The 19,752-nt window shown below is 39.5% G+C and overlaps 2 protein-coding genes across 12 annotated transcripts in view; one reads left to right on the top strand and one right to left on the bottom strand.

Moving 5' to 3' along the window:
* NOCT (nocturnin) overlaps positions 1-2,921 on the top strand; it is a 43,963-nt gene extending 41,042 nt beyond the window's left edge. The window contains exon 3 of one of the 2 annotated variants that reach the window (XM_049885275.1): positions 460-2,921. In XM_049885275.1, coding sequence (XP_049741232.1) covers positions 460-1,295 — 836 coding nt within the window. In that variant the 3' untranslated portion in view covers positions 1,296-2,921. The remainder of the gene's footprint in view (positions 1-459) is intronic. The other variant, XM_049885276.1, reaches the window with a different exon arrangement.
* Positions 2,922-11,907: 8,986 nt separating this feature from the next.
* ELF2 (E74 like ETS transcription factor 2) overlaps positions 11,908-19,752 on the bottom strand; it is a 127,794-nt gene continuing 119,949 nt past the window's right edge. For 5 of the 10 annotated variants that reach the window (XM_049885273.1, XM_049885272.1, XM_049885271.1 and 2 more), the window contains 3 exons: positions 15,832-16,024; positions 14,020-14,370; positions 11,908-13,622 (listed from right to left, as the gene is read on the bottom strand). In XM_049885273.1, coding sequence (XP_049741230.1) covers positions 12,995-13,622; positions 14,020-14,370; positions 15,832-16,024 — 1,172 coding nt within the window. In that variant the 3' untranslated portion in view covers positions 11,908-12,994. The remainder of the gene's footprint in view (positions 13,623-14,019; positions 14,371-15,831; positions 16,025-19,752) is intronic. The other 5 variants (XM_049885263.1, XM_049885264.1, XM_049885265.1 and 2 more) reach the window with 2 other exon arrangements.

The following is a 19,752-nucleotide window of genomic DNA, read 5'->3' as shown; positions in this document are numbered from 1 at the left end:
AGTAAGAGAAGCTTTCTATTTAAAGTAGATTCCATTCATCCTGAGTGGTGTCCATTTTCACCCTGTATTTGAATGGCTCTATTTTTTTTATTATTATAGTCAGTGTTAAAATCATATAGAGTTAAACATATTTGCCTCACTTGACATAGTTTACGCCCCTGGGACTGCAAAGAACACTGCTTCTTCAATTAAGGCAAAAACCAAAGATCTTATGTCTGGAATATAGTTAAATGAAATAGTTTTATTACAAAAGAAAATCAATGTCTTGCATCATCCAGATGGTAAGAGGCGCTTTAGTTCGAGTGGGCTGATGCAGTTTAGACAAAGAGCCACTGAAAGCATCTGAAGGAGAGGAAGCCTTGTGAACGTGTTGAATAGTGTCAAACCTAAGGAGACTCCCGGGTACTTTGAAGTTTTTCTTCTGTAGTAGCTGACAACTGACTGGCTTTTTTATTTCAGCTCTAGGAGAAGGCAAAGACAACTTTGTACAGTGCCCTGTTGAAGCACTCAAGTGGGAAGAAAGGAAATGTCTCATCTTAGAAGAAATCCTAGCCTACCAGCCTGATATACTGTGCCTCCAAGAGGTGGACCACTATTTTGACACCTTCCAACCACTCCTCAGTAGACTGGGCTATCAGGGCACTTTTTTCCCCAAGCCCTGGTCGCCCTGTCTAGATGTAGAACACAACAATGGGCCAGATGGCTGTGCCTTGTTTTTTCTCCAAAACCGGTTCAAGCTAGTCAACAGTGCCAATATTAGGCTGACAGCCATGACGCTGAAAACCAATCAGGTGGCCATTGCACAGACCCTAGAGTGCAAGGAGTCAGGTCGACAGTTCTGCATCGCTGTCACCCACCTAAAAGCACGCACTGGCTGGGAGCGGTTTCGATCTGCCCAAGGCTGTGACCTTCTCCAGAACCTGCAGAACATCACTCAAGGAGCCAAGATTCCCCTTATTGTTTGTGGGGACTTCAATGCAGAACCCACAGAGGAGGTCTACAAACACTTTGCTTCTTCCAGCCTCAACCTGAACAGCGCCTACAAGCTGCTGAGTGCCGATGGGCAGTCAGAGCCTCCCTATACTACCTGGAAGATCCGGACCTCGGGGGAGTGCCGGCACACCCTGGATTATATCTGGTATTCTAAACGAGCTCTGAGTGTGAGGTCAGCTCTCGATTTGCTCACTGAAGAACAGATTGGACCCAACCGACTACCGTCCTTCAATTACCCTTCAGACCACCTGTCTCTAGTGTGTGACTTCAGCTTTAATGAGGACCCTGAAGGACTTTTATAAATACTTGTCTGTGTCTTTTTAATCACAAGAGTCTTAACCAGGGATGTTTCAGGAAACTGAAATAGGACAAGAAGTTGCCTGAGGAAGGCTTCTTGGCTTCTCTCTCTCTTCATGTTTCCAGCATGCCCTTGGGAAGGAATCCCATTAGTTCACTAACTTTTTTCAATTAAAACCTACAGCAAAAAAGGTGTTTGCACTCCAGTTTGGCTTGTATTGTTTTCTTTCCCTTAGTATTAACGTTTTGATAATTTAAGGGCATTATAAAATCTCAGACTTGCTTGAGTCTCCCACAATTAACAATAGGTATGCAGGAGCAGTTTATCTAGACAGCATTTCAAGGTATTTATTTGTGGGTTTTTAAATATCATCAAAAGTTATGCATGGTAATATTTATTTTTTAAATATCTTCATGTAAAATTAATAAATTATGGCAGTATGAGCATTTTGTAACTGTACAAAACACAAGTTATAGTGACTATCTTAAAGCTTTAAAATGTTTGCATTTGGGGTCTAACAAAATAGTTGTGCACAAGGGAACTGTTTCCTCGAGGGGTTTTGTGTGTTTGTTATTCAAGTGGAAGAAATCAAGTCTCCCAGATAGGTTGTTCATACATAATCCTTGCTATAGCTCCATGTGCCCCATTGTTGTGTTTCTTGAAGAGATTCCATGGTCAGTCTGTCTTCATTATTTAATCACATTAGGCATTTATACTTTTCCATTAGAATGCTACTGGTATACATTTGAGGTCACTCCAAGTCGTCATTTGTACTGCAATCTGCTTTTCACAGTAGATGATTTAGGGGCTGTTATGTGGCAATAGCTAAGAATGTCAGTGGGACCTTCTTTTCACAGATGGGAAACTAGAAAGCCTGTTAGTAGGGGTGTCATTGAAATTTCCCCAGACAGCTAGATGACTGTGGTTTAGACAGCAAGAAAGGAGAGAGTTAGGCGGAAAGATAACCTGGAATTCTCTTGTATCAGAAAAGAAAGCGGTAAAAAGATAACAGGTGAAATCCCTTTCCCAAAAAATCCCCAACAAAGTAACTTATTCGTAATTCATAAATATTTTAATTTGTGAGTTGTAAATATCAAAGATTAATAAATGATCTTTTAAAGCTAGTGCTTGTAGTATTTTTGTCTTTTTAGCCCCCCAAAGAATCTGGGTATAGACTTGGTCTTTTGATACTATTATGTGGTGGCCTACACTACCCATTTATACAGACCCTTCATTTTAAAAGTGGGCGAAGGTGGGTCTACAGCAGCACATCGAAGGCATCAATCCTGTGGTTATAGGGATCTCTCAGCGTCAAAGCTGGAGTTCTCTAAAATGGGCTCACTCAAACATTCTGCATTGGAACTAGTTTTGAAAACAAATGAAGTCGTGAGTATATTGCATACACAAAATTTGGGGGCTACGTGGAAGGAATGGCAAGGAGGAAGAATATCTATACCAACTGCAGTACTGACTCAAATTTTAGCACGATTAATAGTACTCATGTGTCAACTGAGAAAAAGAACACTGATGAGAATTCTAATTAGGCAGGCGTTAAATATTGTGTGCCTACCCCCAAAGTCCACCAGCCTGATATTATCATGAGAGCCTTAAGCAAGTAAATCCAGGTGAGAACTGAAAGCCAAAATTATGTTTGAATTTTGTATGTTGTCCACCGTATATGAATGGGGTATGAGTTGAAGGTGGGGTCGGGGTGGTTGGGAATGCCATTGAGTAAATCAAAGACTTCTGGAGATAACGTGATTGAGATGTGATTGTAAATTGTCTTAGCATTAAGAAAAAAAATTCCCAGTGGAACTCTGTGAGTTATCCTTCAGAGTTACTATGTTGTTGTGGAAGCTGCCATCGAGTTGGCTCTGAAATCATGAGGACCCCACGCACAACAATGGGGTTGGGCTATTGTGATCCATAGGGTTTTCAATGGCTGACTTTTCAAGTAGATCTTCAGGCCTTTCTTCCTAGACCGTCTTAGTCTGAAAGCTCTGCTGAAACCTATTCAACGTCATAACCCACATGGCAGCATGCAAATCTCCACTGACGAGATGGGCGGTGGCTGCGCTTGAGGTGCACTGGCTGGGAACCGAACCCAGATTTCCCTCATGAAAGGCAAGAATTCTACCGCTGAACTGCCACATGCCCCAGAGTTATCATAGGGGGGGGAAAAACCCCGTTGCTATGGAGTCAGTGCCCACTCATAGCGACCCTGTAGGTCAGAGTAGAACTGTCTCCACCGGGGTTTCCTGTCCTGTCATATGCTGTCGTTTCATAGCAAGAGACCACTTATTTCAACGATGCTCTTGCATTTATCTTTGTTTGAAATGTAATTGTGTGAACACTTTGTGTGAAGAATAAGCATTTTTTAGCTAGTAGTATGTAAATCTTGTTAGGTCTCACTTCTTATTTGTGCTTTACCTTAGGTCCTTCTTTATAGACAGCTTCGCCTTTTGAACTATCAGAGGAACCTGAAGGCATGAGGGTAGATAACACATCTCTGCTACTCAGGGCCAAGCAGTTCAGGATTGTTAAGTATGTTCCACGCATGAATTTCTCGTATTCCTTCCCTGTGTAACTTTTGGTTCGGCCTTTCCTTTCATATCCCGTATTTTGATTGTCGTTTTAAGAGTTCTGCAGATTTGAAGAGGGGGTGACAGTGGCCATGGATTTGTTCTTCCTTTATGCCAGCTTTCAGTAGACTCCATTCTACATGGTGATGGGAATGACTGCCTAACTTATGTAAACAAAGCATTATGGTGTACACATGGGGAGAAACTAACATTTGAGTTCCTTATCTTTGAGAGCTTTACATGTGATGTTAAAGCTACTCAATTTATAGGTTGGGGCTCAAAAAATCAAGCAATTTGACCAAAGTGACAGCTAATAGTAACATAATCAGAATTCAAACCCAGGTCAGCCTTGATTCCAATGTGTTTGCCTCTTCTCCACCACGTTCCCTTGGTCTTGAGCACAAACGGGAAAAAAAGTGATGTGGGAAGAGATTTGCTCATTTATAAGTGATGAGTTATCACTTATAAATATGACATCACATCAAATATGACAAATGGCAAATACAATATTGGAATAGAATCAAGAGTGGCTGGATGAAAAAATTTTAATTATCCTAATACAGGAAAATTTCAGTTTTGCCAAAAGTAATACATCTGATACCGTGGGTACTTTGAAGGTGGCTTTTTAAAGAAGCGATAAGGAGAGCAGCTACTCTACTACTGTTTCAAACTAAAAGATGAAACTGATGCAAATACTCCCCATCTGAACCATTTTTTAAGACATGCAAGATTTGATAATAATGAAGGGAATGCTGCATAGAATTAGTGTGTCTTGGACTTGAAAAAGGATTTCCAAGATTTTTTTCTTTTAAGTCTAGAGAGAAAAACACATGCTCATAATCATAGTTGGTTTCAGTTTTAGAAAAGGAAAGGCATCCCAAGCAGGACTGTGCTTGCAGAAGGAACTCCGACGGACGTTTTTTTTTAATGGGTTGTGTAAAAATATTGCAGAAGCAGGCTTTTTATCCAGAGTGGGTGGAAACCAGAATGGCAAAGGTCTGGAAAGGATTGGGCTTATAAAATAAGAAGAAAAAAACCCAACCCACATTATGCAGAAGGGCACAGCTTTGTCAGAGAAAAGACTTAGACGGGACTGGTGTGATCTTGAACAAGCCACTGCATCTCTAGGGCTGCAGTTTTCTCATCTGCAGAGCATATCGTTATACCTGCCCTTGTTGACCACATATATTTTAAGGTGTTAACAATATCTGTAAATGGTAACAAGATATATATATATGTAAGCTACTGAATAATAATGCTTAAGGTTCACAGCAAGGTAAGGAAGGGAAGGACACTACTTAGTATCTTAAAATATTCGTGGATGTCGTAACACCCCACCTGTAATTGTTTTTAGCCAAACAGAATAATCCTCCAATCTGAAAGGGTGGAACTAATAGTGTTAATAGGAAATTATGCCCAGAATAGGTGAGGGCCTGACAAAATGGCAAGAAATTTTTTTCCCCCTAGTTCCTCTTCCAGGCAGATTTGAGTTTGTGGGAGAAGACTCCTTATTTCTTGAGGATGTCAGTCCTACTGTGGTTTGTATAAATGTATGCCTTTGAGTGACAAAACGGAATACCTGCCCAAGTTTTTGTGGAAAGCTCACTTCTAAGAAGATTCATTTAAAATTAGACGTGCAGACACAGCCATTCCTTTTGACAGAATACTAGGAAAAGCTTTGCTGCTTCTAGGCCGCTGGTCAACTTGACTGGATGACTCTCATAACTGACCAATTATTATTATTATTTTGCTTTGGCTGTGAAGACATTCGAAACCAAATATTGTAGCTAAATTTTAGTTGTGTAAAATTTTATAGCATGTATTTTATATATTTTTCTTCTTGCCATCCTTTTTTTCTTTGCCTGATTTTCTCCCACCTGTTTAGTGTTAACTTTATTTGCATAATATTATAAACTATCTGAAGTTCTTTTGAGAATAAAATCAAAATCAAACCCATTGCCATCAAGTTGATTCTGACTCTCAGCAACCCTACACGACAGGGTAGAACTGCCCCGGAGGGTTTCCAAGGAGCGGCTGGTGGATTCGAACTGCTGACTTTTTGCCACATTAGACTCAGGCCTCTAGACGTAGACAACTTATATATAAGAATGTGGAAATACAATTACAGTGTCCTGTGGAAACCCTGGTGGCTTAGTGGTTAAGTGCTATAGCTGCTAACCAAAGGGTCAGCAGTTCAAATCCACTAGGCATTCCTTGGAAACTCTACCGTGTCCTATACGGTCACTATGAGTCAGAATCAACTAGACGGCAATGGGTTTTTTGGGTTTTGGTGTGTATAATGTTGAGAAACACCGGTAAAGAAACAGGATGGAAGAATGGACACGGAATATGCCTGGCTCCTAACTCTGGTTTCCAGAAATAAGTTAACTTGGAGAGAACACAGCGAAATTCTGCAGCATTTTAAAATTTAAGTAAGGATTACTGTATACAGGCTCATTCATATAGGGGCTTTATTGTCTGTCCCTCCCCTACCCTTTTTTTTCAGATGGGTGGGAGTGGGGATTGAGACTAAAGTTTTAAACTGGGTGCCAGAAGATCTATTTCTAGGTCTTCCACTGGCTAGCTGAGGTGAGACTGGGAAGTCAGACATTTTTCTGAACCTTAGTTTCTTCCTTATCAGACCAAATAATTTCTAAAGCTTTAAAACTCTGATTTGAACTTAAAAACAGTTTCAGTACTGCTGTCACTGTTCAAAAATATTTTTGGAACTGTCTCCAGAGCTAGTTTTACGAAGCACTCAAGAAAACCAGTGTGAACTTTATAGTCGTGTTTCATTTTTGGACCAAATATGGCATCACCTAGAGCTTGACTCAAATCAATTTGTTAACCTCAAATGACTTAGCTGTTTCTAAAACTAAACTCTCCTTCATCAGGAAATTTACCTCTATTAAGTATGTTTAAGACTCAGATTCTGTTCCAAGAAGCTGTTCCGAAGTACTTTGAACAATGTAGCATTGTTGGCATTAGTATATAGCTTTCCAAAGTAATTTCTTTAAAGGGTCAGTGCACATGAATACAGTAAGTATACTGTTTAAGACTGCTCATCCTCGGATGTTAAAACCAAGAAAAAGGCATTAGAACTGATGAAATACATACAATGTGGAGGGTTTTTCTTTTTAAGGTAGTTGTTGTAATACTTAATATACTTTTACACAAATAACATGCGCCCCTCCCCCACAAAGACCACCTTGCCAATTGTCTTCCACATGTTGCTGTGGAAAAAATTAGTATGGGGAGGAGGGCGTGGCACTTGCATAAAAATACGTTGACATATCTTCAACTAGCTTCCTTTTCCTGTTAGACATTCTAGAAAAGCATAGGTTAGGACATAGATCCCTACTGCCAAAGCTTGCCTTATTGAAGCTATAAAGTCAGTGGTCCAAACTCTGGAACCACCTAGAGATATCTGGACAGTACTGATAAAAAGCCTGCCTCCTCACCCCGAACACTGTAATTTAGTTGGGATGGAGCGAGATTTGGGCAACAGGATTTTTAAAAGCTTCCCAGGTGATTCTAATCTGCAGCCAAGTTTGGGAACACTGTTAAATTGCATCAATGTCCTACAACCCAAATAATCGGCAGATTATGTAAAATTGAGATTTCTCCTTTTACGACTGATAGTATCACTTCACTAAAGAAAAACGTAAGATTTTTCTCAAAGTGAAACAACATAATACAATGGGATGGGAGGAAACAGTATCTTGGAAGAAGGCAACTCTTCTGTTAAATTTATGGCCTTACAGTTTTTTTTTAGCAGAACGTTCTGCATTAAACAGTTTTATGTTTTCACTTTGCAAATTGTGATAATGTTAAGTCCTGAACCCACAGGAAGTGTTACTACTGAGTCAGGGTTCAAAAGCACAGTTAACGCTGCCCAAAAGCTGAAGTAGGTACATGTCGACCAAGGCTTCCTGCTGCACTTGAGTTTTTCAAAGGTCTTGAGGCTACGAAGCCAGGAGGAGGCCAATCAGCGCCTTTGCAAAGGGTTCACAGTATCTGCTCATTCTCCCATGAGAACTGGAATCACTATGCACTGAGTTGCTAAAGAATACCACTAGGTTTTGACTACTGGGGACAATGATAAGGGGGTTGAAGTACAAATGAATCACAGCTCCGTGGGCTTGTAGCACTATGAATGGCTGAAGGCTGTAATAAAGGGCAAAGTCACACTGATACCAGGGGGATTGGAGTAGGGCTAGTTACTCTTGGCTCCTCACAATCATGTGCTCTGGAGTGCCCTCAGAGCAGATCAGGATCACAGGAGACTTTGCAAATAACCCTAAGCCCAAAATTTCATCTTTGGGAAGTTTGTCTGATTACTAGTAATGAAGTAGTTTGTATACAGTGGTCAGAAATGTACATTCCTGACTGAAGTACGCTGTGCCAGAGGCCTCATCCCCAGTCCCTTTCTAGAGCTGCGCTCATTGTCACTGTCTTTATCAACAGTCTCAGTGGCCTTTTCTTTGGCCTAATTTGCTTTGCCCTCCCTGCTGCCCTTGACAGTGTTGCCCACCACTATACTACCTCATCCGTCCTGTTTTATTTCCTATGAATACTCCTCTCCCCATCCCTTGTCTTTATATACTTTGTATTTTACCTAAGAGTTTACTCAGAGTAAACTACTCCCCATCCTGAATTCTTTCCAAACCTATTTCAGAATTTTTTTTTGATGTCTATAGCCTTCAACTCAGGAGATAAAACTGAACTCAAATCTAGGTGAAGGAGGAAAAGAAGAGTGGTCTGGAGCGAAGTCATCAGTGGAACAGCTCAACGAAGGATAAAAAACCAAAACCAGACCCATTGCCATTGAGTTGATTTCAACTCATAGTGACCCTATAGGACAGAGTAGAACTGCCCCATAGGTTTCCAAGGAGTGGATTTAACTGCCAAACTTTTGGTTAGCAGCCGTAGCTCTTAACCACACGCCACCAGGGTTTCCCAATATAGGATGGGTTCTTGAAATATTTGAGAAAATGAAACAGTATGTTTGTAGCCCAGAGAGGCCTATTAAAACAGGAGTGGCAAGAGAACGAGATTGGCCAGACCGAAGGACTCTAAAAGCTATGCTTTCAATTTTTGTCTTTTCAGCAAGACACAATTGAAGAATTTAAAGAAAAAAGTAAATGAGATTTGTTTTAGAAACCTCTCAGCTGGTAGCATGGAGAATGAGTTAGGAAATAGTTGTAAGGGAATAAGGGTAGGGATGATGGGAAAGAAGGTTTTTAGAAAGTACTTTAATCAATCAGACGTGGTGCATGACTGGATGTATAGGTAAGATGTCTAGAATGACCCTCAGGTTTCTTCTGGCCCAAGTCATGGGTTGCTGGTAACGTCATTTACTGAGCTAAGGAAGTATGAGAGAACAGATTTTAGAGGGAAGAGAGTTCAGCTGGATATTCGCGAGGAGTTGGCCAGTAGGCAACCCATCTAAACTCAGGGAAAAGGTTTAGGCTGGAACAACAGATGTGGTAGCCAGCAATAACCACATTCAAGTGAAATCGTAGTAGTAAACGTTTTATATACTACTTGCTATATGCCAGGCACTGGTTCTAAATTCTTAGTAACCCATTTAATCCTTACAACAACCCTATGAGGGAAAAAATCCCACAGACAGAGCCTTGGTGAGTACGAACATTAAAGGAATGCTAAGGGAAGCAAAGTAGATTGAGTCAGTCAGGCAGGAAGCAAGAAGAGGGGTGTCATGGAAAACTAAAAAAGTTTTAAGAAGTAGGTGAGATGTGAAACCTCATTATAAAACAAAGTGTCTGCCTGATCTGACAACTGGGCTACTGGAGACCTCAGTGAGGTCTTCTGAGCCAGAAATCAGAACTGCAGGTTATTAGCTGAAGCGATGGTTTGTAAGGTGTGGAAGGGGAGGAGACAATGAGTACAGGAGGACACCTCCTTCCTGAGACAGGTGGTCAGGATGGATGCTAGAGTAAGTAGAGGCTCTACAGCAAGAGGTCCAGAAATTAAGCAGTGTGCAACTCAGGACCCCGGCGTTCTCTGTAAAGAGGAGTGTGTACCGGTCATTTGTCGAGAGGGTAGCATGGCCTCTAAGAAGGATGGTGAAGGCTGGAATTGTTCCTGGAAAATGGCCTAAGGCATATGTAGACAGATTGTTAATCATTGTTTAAAGGTCTGGTGGGGCTGGAAAATGTCATGGCATCAACCCATGGTTGTGTGTTTTTTCCTTCAACATGCTGGACATAAGCAAATATATGGTTATCCTGATTTCCAGTACAGTTTGGAGAACTTGAGATAAAAATCCAAACCATTACATAATTTCAGTTAGCAGGAACACTGATCAGTATGTACCGTCAACATATATATGTCCAAATCTAGACTTCGGTGTACTTATTCTGAAAGAGAGGTTGAGCATTTTTCAGGTAAAGTAGTGGCGGGGGACGGGGGTTAAGTTAGGTAGGCCTGGCTTAACCTAATGAGAACCAATTAAGAATGTAGCATAAGAGGCAAGATTTACTTTAAATAAAATTTAAATATCCATTAGCATGTGAGTTAGATTCTTAGCAAATATGTTATCAAAATCAATAAATGAGTGTCTAATATACTCAGAACTTGGGGAGGAAGGTAGGTATGCTTTAAAATATAATCTTTGCCCCGGGATCGACTCGATGGCACTGGGTTTTTGGGTTAAAGGAGTATTATAGAAGACACGACAAAACAAATAAAACCACAGTACAAAAAATAACATAATACAATTAAATGCCAAAGCATATAGTGCAGATTTTGAAATCTTCACCCAAATGGGGTAAGAATCAACTGAGTTTTTCTTTAAGCTTTATTTAAAAAGTACTATCAGATATGTTTATGTAAAAGGTAGAAGATTATAAAAGTGCTGTTATAAAAATCTTAGCTAACCTAACTGGACTGAAGCAGTACCCGATCAAGAAGTCCCTGGGTGGCTCAAACGGCTAACTGCTCCTCTGCTACCCTGTGGAGCAGTTCTACTCTCCACACACACCACACACGGGTCGCCATCAACTGCAATCAACTGGGTGGATCAAATGCGCAATTAAAGGCAAGAAGATGTTAAATACCAGTTTATCTAAATTTCTAAAACATGTGAAAAATAGACTTTTCTTTGTAGGAGAAACAGCATTAAAACTTGGGGCCTTAGGACCTAGTTTTGTGTGAAATTAGGAAATTCCTTTAATCCCTGGTACCTCAATTTCCTATTCTGTAAAAAGGGTAGAGTATTACAGTCATGCGTAGCTTAATGTCCCTGACACAGTCTATGAAACAGACACCGTGATTGGCACGTTGTGTGAACACCCTATCATAGACAGGCAGCCCCTAGACTACCACTCGGCTCCGTTCCTAAATCTGTCTTTAAGGTGAAACTGTACTTAATTTGGAAGAGTTAGGTACAGTTTGTATCTAACATCAGTCAGTCAAATGTTTGTCTTAGTATGTAGTATGTAGTCTACCTTTCTCTGCATAAAAAACATTAAACACTTCCAGACAGACTAAAACATGTTTAACATAATCATCCAGCAACAGTAATAATGTTTTGGTGCCTGTTTGTTATTATGAACCACCGTACGTGCGGTGAACTTTTTCTTTCCACAGATTGAGTTTTTAATATAATAGGCTTTACCAGGGTTGGGACCACAGACGTATATGCGGTAGGATGTTAGATGGCACACGACTGTACTTGTTCTTTCTCACCTTCAGAAGATGGCTTGAGAAACAAATGATCTGATTTGAAAGTGTTTTATAAGTTCTTTTAAGTGTGGCCGACTAAATTACTAAATTAATTATAGTAAGTAGAATGTTATTTAGTTCAAGACAATAATCAGGAAGTGGCAACATACAGATTATTTGCCAAATATTAATGTAAAGGAACAAAATCAGGAATAGAATTTCTTCACACAGGAGTTGGGAAGGAGAAATAGGACGTCCGTGACTTTAACTAAAACAGCATCTCCATACTGGCTTTTGATTATTATTACTATAAATACCACCAGAGACCAAAACACACAAGATAAATTTCATTTCTATATTTCAGAAAACCTACTTGAATACACTTTGAAACAAGAGTACAACAAAATAGAATATACTTCAAATGTTGAATATACAAACTATTATAGTTCAAATCTGAACACTGGTACTTGCCCTCTTAAACTTCAACTAAAAAAAAAAAAGAACGAACAAAAGAACGAACTCCAGGTTTGAGAGCTACCTGACAAAAATTCATGCTAAGCCTGAACTTCCACGTGACCGCAGAACTGACTGACGTGTCCGCACAGATGCCAGGGCTAAGTGAGTGACACGGGCATGTTACAGCGAAAGGCCGGAGCCAACTGTTAATTTGTCCACAATTAAGAAACTGACAGACTTAAACTACCATATAAAAATGTTACATGTAAATTCTATAACAATACTGTGCTAGGTACAAGATTTTTAAAATTTTTCTTTTAATAAAAAAGCTTTACACAAACAAGCCGTTAGCTTATTTCAAGAAAGAAAACCAAAAATGTCTAAGGCCTTTGTTTTAAATCAGCTTAAGCTATATGATAAAAAAAAAAATTCGCACTAGATCTTTTCTGCTATCCTCTTTCTGAAGCTTTTGGATCCATCCTTCAATTCACATTCTAAAATACCTATATTAGCAGTCTTCACATAGCACCAGTTAAGTGAGTACTGTGCGAACACAGTAGTAATTGCTGGTATGCATATAAAATGCATCAAAAATTGCTATATGTAACAATGAGATCGCCCATCCTAACCCCTCCCCACTGAAAACTATGTAACCTCTTACAGCATTTTAGTGTTCCAAGTCTTAGTGTAACTTGAGATTGTAGTGAGCTGCTTGGTCCCTTTCCATCCTTTTTCTAGTTGACGGATTCAGTTGTTTCCTACAGTAAGAGGCAGTTTTCTGTCAGCATCTCAGTACGTAGTTCATTTCCCACTGAAACATGGGATAGGTAATTTATTTCCAGTAAGTTTGATTGTTTTTTATATGCATTAAAAATGTTTTAAAGTCTTCTTTTGACTTTTCTTGATGACTCCCTTCCAAGTATTTATGTCAGCACTGTTCAACCAATCACTACCAGTCTGCAGCAGAGCTGCTGTTTTATTTCTCACATGTCACCAGTCCTTCTGTTTTCATAGTTACAGGAAGGGCAATAGCTGAGGGTGCACTGACAACCACTACATGGGTTACTGTCTTATTTCCATCTGCTGGCTTTTCGTCTTGTACCAGCTGCAACGTTTTTACATCATGTTCCTGTTTTTTTGCCACTGCTTCCGATTTAACCTCTGGCCCTTTTATGACAGCACTGATAACTCGTGGAGGAGTCTGGCCAGATGCCTGCTGAGCAGGCACTGATAGTCTCATCACAGGTGTGCCGTGGGCTAAGGACACAGGGGTAAGTGCTCTCACAGCCAGCGGGGTTCCGACAATGTTAATGCCCCCTGACCCAGTCAGACTGGACTTTGTCTGCAGTTGACACTGTGCAAGCTGGGCAGCTGGGATGGTGATAATTTTAGCAGGCTGCATGGTGATTTTGTCTCCGTTTTCAGTAGAGGCTGGCATCACAGTAGGGATTGTCTGAATGACCACCTTTGGAGAGGCTGCTGTTGTGGGACTAGTGCTGGTTATTAATGGCGCACCGGCGTTCACTGACTGAACGGCCACAGTTGAAATCTTCTGACCCAATGACGTCATTACTACAGGTACTTGCATTGCCACACGAACTGTCCTAATAGGGGGAAAAAAAAAGAAAAGTTGATTATATTTAATGCCGGATTAGAAAAGGAGTCTCTTAAAGCAAAAAGATGAATGCAAATCCAAAATGTGCAAAACAAGTGCTCCCAAATTTTAGACGTACTGACAATCCTTGAAGTTTACACTAAGAGATATGACAAAATAAATATACAAAAACTAAAGCATACATTAAACTCTTTCTAAAAAACCAGTTCAGATCAGCTATCTACTTTAACAGCATCAAAACATACATTTAAAACACCAAGCACTTTTCAAAACCTTGACGATAGTGAGTTCTTAGAATGCTAATATATCTTAAGAAGAGACATTTCATTTTCACCAAGGAGCCTTCTAAAAGGTGAAGACAGTATTACAGCAATGGTTTACCTCACCTTGGAGCTGCTGTTGCTGGCACAGATGCTGTGGTGGTAGGAGACCTGGATGAAGCCTCGTGACCCGGGGAGGTGATATTCACAACCCGAGCCACACTCTTCTCTGCTCTGGAGCAGTTTAGAGGAGATGAATTTTTTCCACCACGAACAGAGGTTGCTGCTTTCAGGAGACTTTCTGCAGACAGTGACACTCGCTCTAATGATTTTTCATCAGGGGCTGCTGTTAAATCTTCGTTACAGGTTTCACTTTTGTCATCATCTATGACCACTATGTTCTTGGGCATATCCTTGAACTGATACACCAGCCGCTGTCCTTCTACCTTGGCAAGAATCCCCCTTTGGTAGTAGTATCTGCAGAGGGAACAATTACTCAATGAGCCATTTTATAGTTTTGTTTTTAATACAAGTGTATTAGTTTATTTTTCTCATTTTTATCTGGTTTTATACAAATTCTAATATGGATACAAGAGCCAAAAATAGTGTCCTCTTAAATCCCATTCTTTAAGATATAAATGTGTTCTATACAGAAGAGACCCAAAGCCAATATAGTAACTGGTCTTAAAACTTTAATATCCTTATACTCCACTGAAATCAGCCCTTTTAGTTCAGTCATATATTTCTATTTTCTGTACATCCTAGAAAGACGAAAGCTAGGCAAGGACAAGAAAAAAGGTTTCCTTTCCTCAAATTAAATGGGAAAATTGAATTGTGGACTTATTTTTAGAATAATAAATTATACTTATTACTCTGCCCATTCTTAAAAGTAATTTTCATAAATTATGCAATAGGAAAACTGATATTACATCACCCTGTCAAATAACTATAGTTAACTACATACCTAAGACAACATTACCGTAACTTAAATGTGATACAAAGCAATACTAATGCCATTTTCAGAGGACTAAAAAGGACTCAAGATGGTCTGTTTGCGGACTTGTTTTCATCTAGTGGTTAGTGAGTATGGTTCCTGTACTGCCTAAACTAAAAAAAAAAAAAAAACGCCACATAGAGCACACACTACCATTTTACTTATTCCTGTAAAAGCTGAGAAAGCAGCTCGTGCTGCAGTGATCGCTCAAAAGGCCAAGGGTTTAGAACAGGAAAGAAAATTAAACCCAGCGCCTTGGTCCTGTGAACTTCAGATCTATGGAGCAGCTACAGGGTCATTCTCTTTGTTAAAGGGAATAATTTAATCCAACTATAGGATATTTCACTCTATCTTACTGACACTGGTAGAAACTTAATTCCAATTTACACAGGCTATAAAAACAATCTAATGTTATGTGGAAAAAATTACCTGAACTACGCTCTCTGGGATATGTGAATGCTATCACATAAACTGTGTGGTCATTTACAAACGTCCTTCGCAAGTAATACACATTACGATCAAAGAGTTTTGTACATTTTTTAAGCTGACAAAACTTGAGAGAAACTTTCATGTCAAAATATATTTCATATAAACTTACAAGAACTATAAAGCAAATTAACAATCTGCAAACTCTATTCCATTCGGTTTTTGTTTTTAAGGCGTGTAACTTTTTTTTTTTTTTTTATAACTTGGTTTTCTTTTAAGAAACAGTCCTAAATACAAAAGCACATTTTCTGGGGAAAACAAAAGGATTTTCAATGATGTTGAAATTGTAGACATCTAGACCGAACTCCTCTCTACCTATCTCCAAATCCAAGAAGCATTCTAGAATATCACTAAAAGTTAAAAAATTACATGGGGTTTTTAGACCTTCTCTTTAATTAGCTAATAGATAACAAAGATATTTAAGTTTGGTTTGACTACTAACTCATTTGTATTCTTACCTCAAAGCTCGTCCCATGGTTTCATAGTTCATGTCTGGTTTGTTCTTATGCTTTCCCCAAAGCTTAGAGACAGCCTTTGAATCCACAAGCTTGAATATGCCTTTCTCTCTCTGAGTCCACTTAATATACCGAGGACAAGTATTTTTATCTTGAAGTAGATCTAAAAGAAACTCCCATAAATAGGTTGTGTTTCCTTTAAAAACAAAGAGAAAACAATGGTAGAAATTGATTATAAATTCATTAACATAATTAAAAGCAAATATTTAATTACGCTGGGAAAAACCATCCATTTCCGACTGGTAAAACACACATATCATAAGAATTTCGTTAAGTACTTGACCGTATCATAATCATCTGTACAGTCTGTCTACTTATGTTGTCTGTTAGATGACATATAAAGTGTCTTTTAACATAAAAATCCTGAGTATACTTATCTGCTGTTTTTTTAAAACAGTATCCTATGTAGCTGAATTCCAAGTTGTGTGATAAGATATATTTACAACAAAAGAAAAAAAAAAACAAGTAGCTGCTGAGGCTGCTTATGTACAACCAAACGCCTCCCGGGATTTGGCTCCTTGGTTTGGCGGTTAGAGTTGTGGTTTTATGGGAAATCCCAGTTAACTGGCTTCCTGACGAGTTCAGAACTTCTGTTCTACCTGCTGGCTGGCTGGCTGAGTAGCCTAAGGTCTTAAACGCCTGCCATCTGCCACCCAAGGCAGGACAATCGGTCTCAACCTGCCTGGAGCAACAGAAGAAGAAATCAGGAACAGGAGGAGGAAATGGCAAGTGTGGCCAACTGCCTCCATGAACAACTGCTTCCTTCCTCATGAGAACAGAGGAACCGAATGCTGCCCAGCTACCGTTACTAAACATTTTGATCAAATAATCTGTAGAAGAATCTTGATTAGGGCGGGGGAGGGGAATGCAGAGCAGAATTTCAAATTCTCATGGAATCTAGATCTTCTGGAGCCATGGAGGCTGGAGGAACCCCTGAAACTACTGCTCTGAGATAATCTTTAAACCTTAAACCAAAAATACCCCCTACAGTCTTCTTAAAACCAAACAATAGTTTAGCTTAGCTAGCTAAGGATGTCTGCCTTGAGCACCGTCCTCTTTTAAGAACTATCTATAGGGGAATCAAACTAACAGCAGCTCGAAACATTAGACAGGAGTCTTAGAGAGTAAGTTTACGTTAATGAGAAAGGAACAACTTGAAAAAGGAGTGTGAAAATGGTTGCGCAACTCAAGTAATGTAATCAACGTTGAAGAATTATACTCACAGAAATTGTTGAGTTGGTATATGTTCTGCTGTGTATATTAACAACAAAAGACCCCTCCACCCAATAGTATCCTATTTATGTTTCACGTTGTGATCATGAAACGATTAAAAGGTCCTGGATTTTGTACTGTCACGTATCATCAGTAAAGGCAAAGGTGTAATGCCTAGCACGAAGTTAACGTGAATTAAATAGAACCTAATTTATTAACTAAAGGACCCCAGGCAGCACAGTGGTTAAATGCATAGTTGCGAACCAAAAGGTTGGCAGTTTAAACCCACCCAGTTGCTCTGCAGAGAAAGATGTGGTAATCTACTTCTGTAAAGGTTACAGTCTTGGAAACCCTAGGGAACAGTTCTACTCTGTCCTATAAGGTCGCTATGAGTCAGAATTGACTTCATGGCAACAGATTTTTAATTTATTAACTTAAACATAAATTTAAATTCTGAATATCATGAATATAAAAAATGAATGTATTTTATTACATGGTAAGCCCAAATTCCATGATTAAAATTCCTTGAAATGCATATTAATTTTATTGAAAAGGCAGGCAATATGCAATGACGTTTGCAAAAATTTTAGGCATCAGTCCTAGGATCCTTTTGTAAAAAACATACTTTTGATTCACCTATGATGAACTCTGAGGTACATGTCTTACGTAGTACAAATGACCCATAACCATTTAAAAATTCTCTTACCACTACCCACTGGACTACTGGTCAGTTTAGACTCTTTCTATTGATCACATCCAGAGGAGTGAAGATAATCTATTAAAAGGATTCATTACATGTGACCAACTCAGTTATTACAGACATTTGAGCTTCAGTCTTAAAATGAGCTCTTAAAAACAGAAAGTAATATGAGGAGTCCCTAAACTAGTCAAGCATTCATCAAATGTTAATGATATATAACACTAGCTCTGGATCATTCTACTGGCAAAATCCGAAAGTGAAGAAACATTAAAATATTTCTGTAGGATAAAATACTCCCACTCCTCACTTACTGACACAGTTATTAGGTTCCCAAGACCAGGTTGTTCTATGAAAATGGAGAATGAGCACATCATATCACAAAATGGAGAATGGCTACATCATTACATAACTGCCAAACCGCTGAGAATCATGGCCCAGCCAAAATGACACATAACCTTAACCATCACAGCCAGTGTTACTCTCACCTCGGTGTCTGTTGCTGCCAGACTGTTAATATACAAAATAGCTGGACAGTAGATTTTTTACTATTGCCATATGTGAAATGTCAGATAACGAGATAGTCAACGAGTGCACAGTAGGTGAACAAGTGTAGTAGAGGATAGAAACACATTAAAAATCTGGTCTTTGCCCTCAAGGAATTTACAATTTAGTTGGAAAGAAAACAAGAAATAAGTAGATGACAAGTTAAACAATATAAAAGATATGTAACAGTTTGAAATAATATATTGCAAGGCAATGCATAATTATTTTCCAAACGAATGCTAGAAAGTAGTATCTCAGATCTGAAGAGTTAAAGTAAAATGGATTGGTTAAAAAGCATCACAAAAGTCTTGAAAAATGGCTAAGATTTGCACAGAAGGGATGGGAGGAATTTGGGTAGATAAAATAAGGAACTGAATCCCAAAAGGAAGAAAACATCACTTTTTTTTTCCATTTGAAATGAGGAAAGAGTAATGGGCAGTGGGCATCAGAAAACCAGGCTTTCAGGCTGCTGGGATTTTTGTACTTCCTCCGTAGCCTCCAGGAGCAGAGACTCTTAAATTGATGAAAAACAGAAAAGAATCCTGAGGAGATAAGAATATATTTGCCTTACGTAGCATGGCGTCTGTTCTATTACCAGTTGCCAATAAATGGCATATAACAATAAACAATGTATGTGCCACCACTGAGTCACCAGGTCATCTCTGAGCTCCCGCTATCTATCCCTCTATCCCTCTTGTATCCTCAAATGCAGATTCAAGTTACACGCTATGTGAGCACCTCCAGGTGGGAAGCTCTCAAACCAAGCCCCCAATGTGAGCACTGACACTCCTCCTCTGGCACTTCCTTTAAATTCTGGATTTCCTTTAAAAATCAAAAAAACTCACAAATAACCCACAGTTGAGCCCAATGTGCATCTCTTGACCTAAAAGACCATCAGTATCTTCAACTTCACAGTGTTACGTTCGTATCTCTGAAGCACTATTTAGAAGATCACCAGCACTACCTACAACTCTTACACAACCTTCAACTCCCTCAAGATGTGTAGCTGGGGGCCTTTTTATTTTGTTCACAACCAGGATATTATTAGGAGTCCCTGGGCGGCCAATGATTAAGCATTTGACTACCAGTTGAAAGGCTGTCAGTTCGAACCCACCCAGAGGACGCTCGGAAGACAGGCTTGGCGATCTGCATCTGAGAGGTCACAGCCTTGAAAACCCTACGGAGCAGTTCTACTCTGCACCGTGGCATCACCCTGAGTCAGAATGGACTCCACAGCAACCAGTATCGATGGTAACGAGCGGACACAGGGAGGGTGAGCAGAGAACCTCGTCTAGAGGACACTTCTGTGTGCCTTAAGACAATGCCTTGCACATAGCAGGGATATGAATGCTTCTCTTTGTTCAGTTAGATTCATTAACATTCCTCAATTAATTAGACTCATCAGCATT

This window comes from Elephas maximus, chromosome 5 (genome assembly GCF_024166365.1).
Source record: "Elephas maximus indicus isolate mEleMax1 chromosome 5, mEleMax1 primary haplotype, whole genome shotgun sequence".
NCBI classification, from domain to species: Eukaryota; Metazoa; Chordata; class Mammalia; order Proboscidea; family Elephantidae; genus Elephas; species Elephas maximus.
Note: the sequence above shows the minus strand (reverse complement) of the source record. Positions and strands in the feature narration are given on the sequence as shown.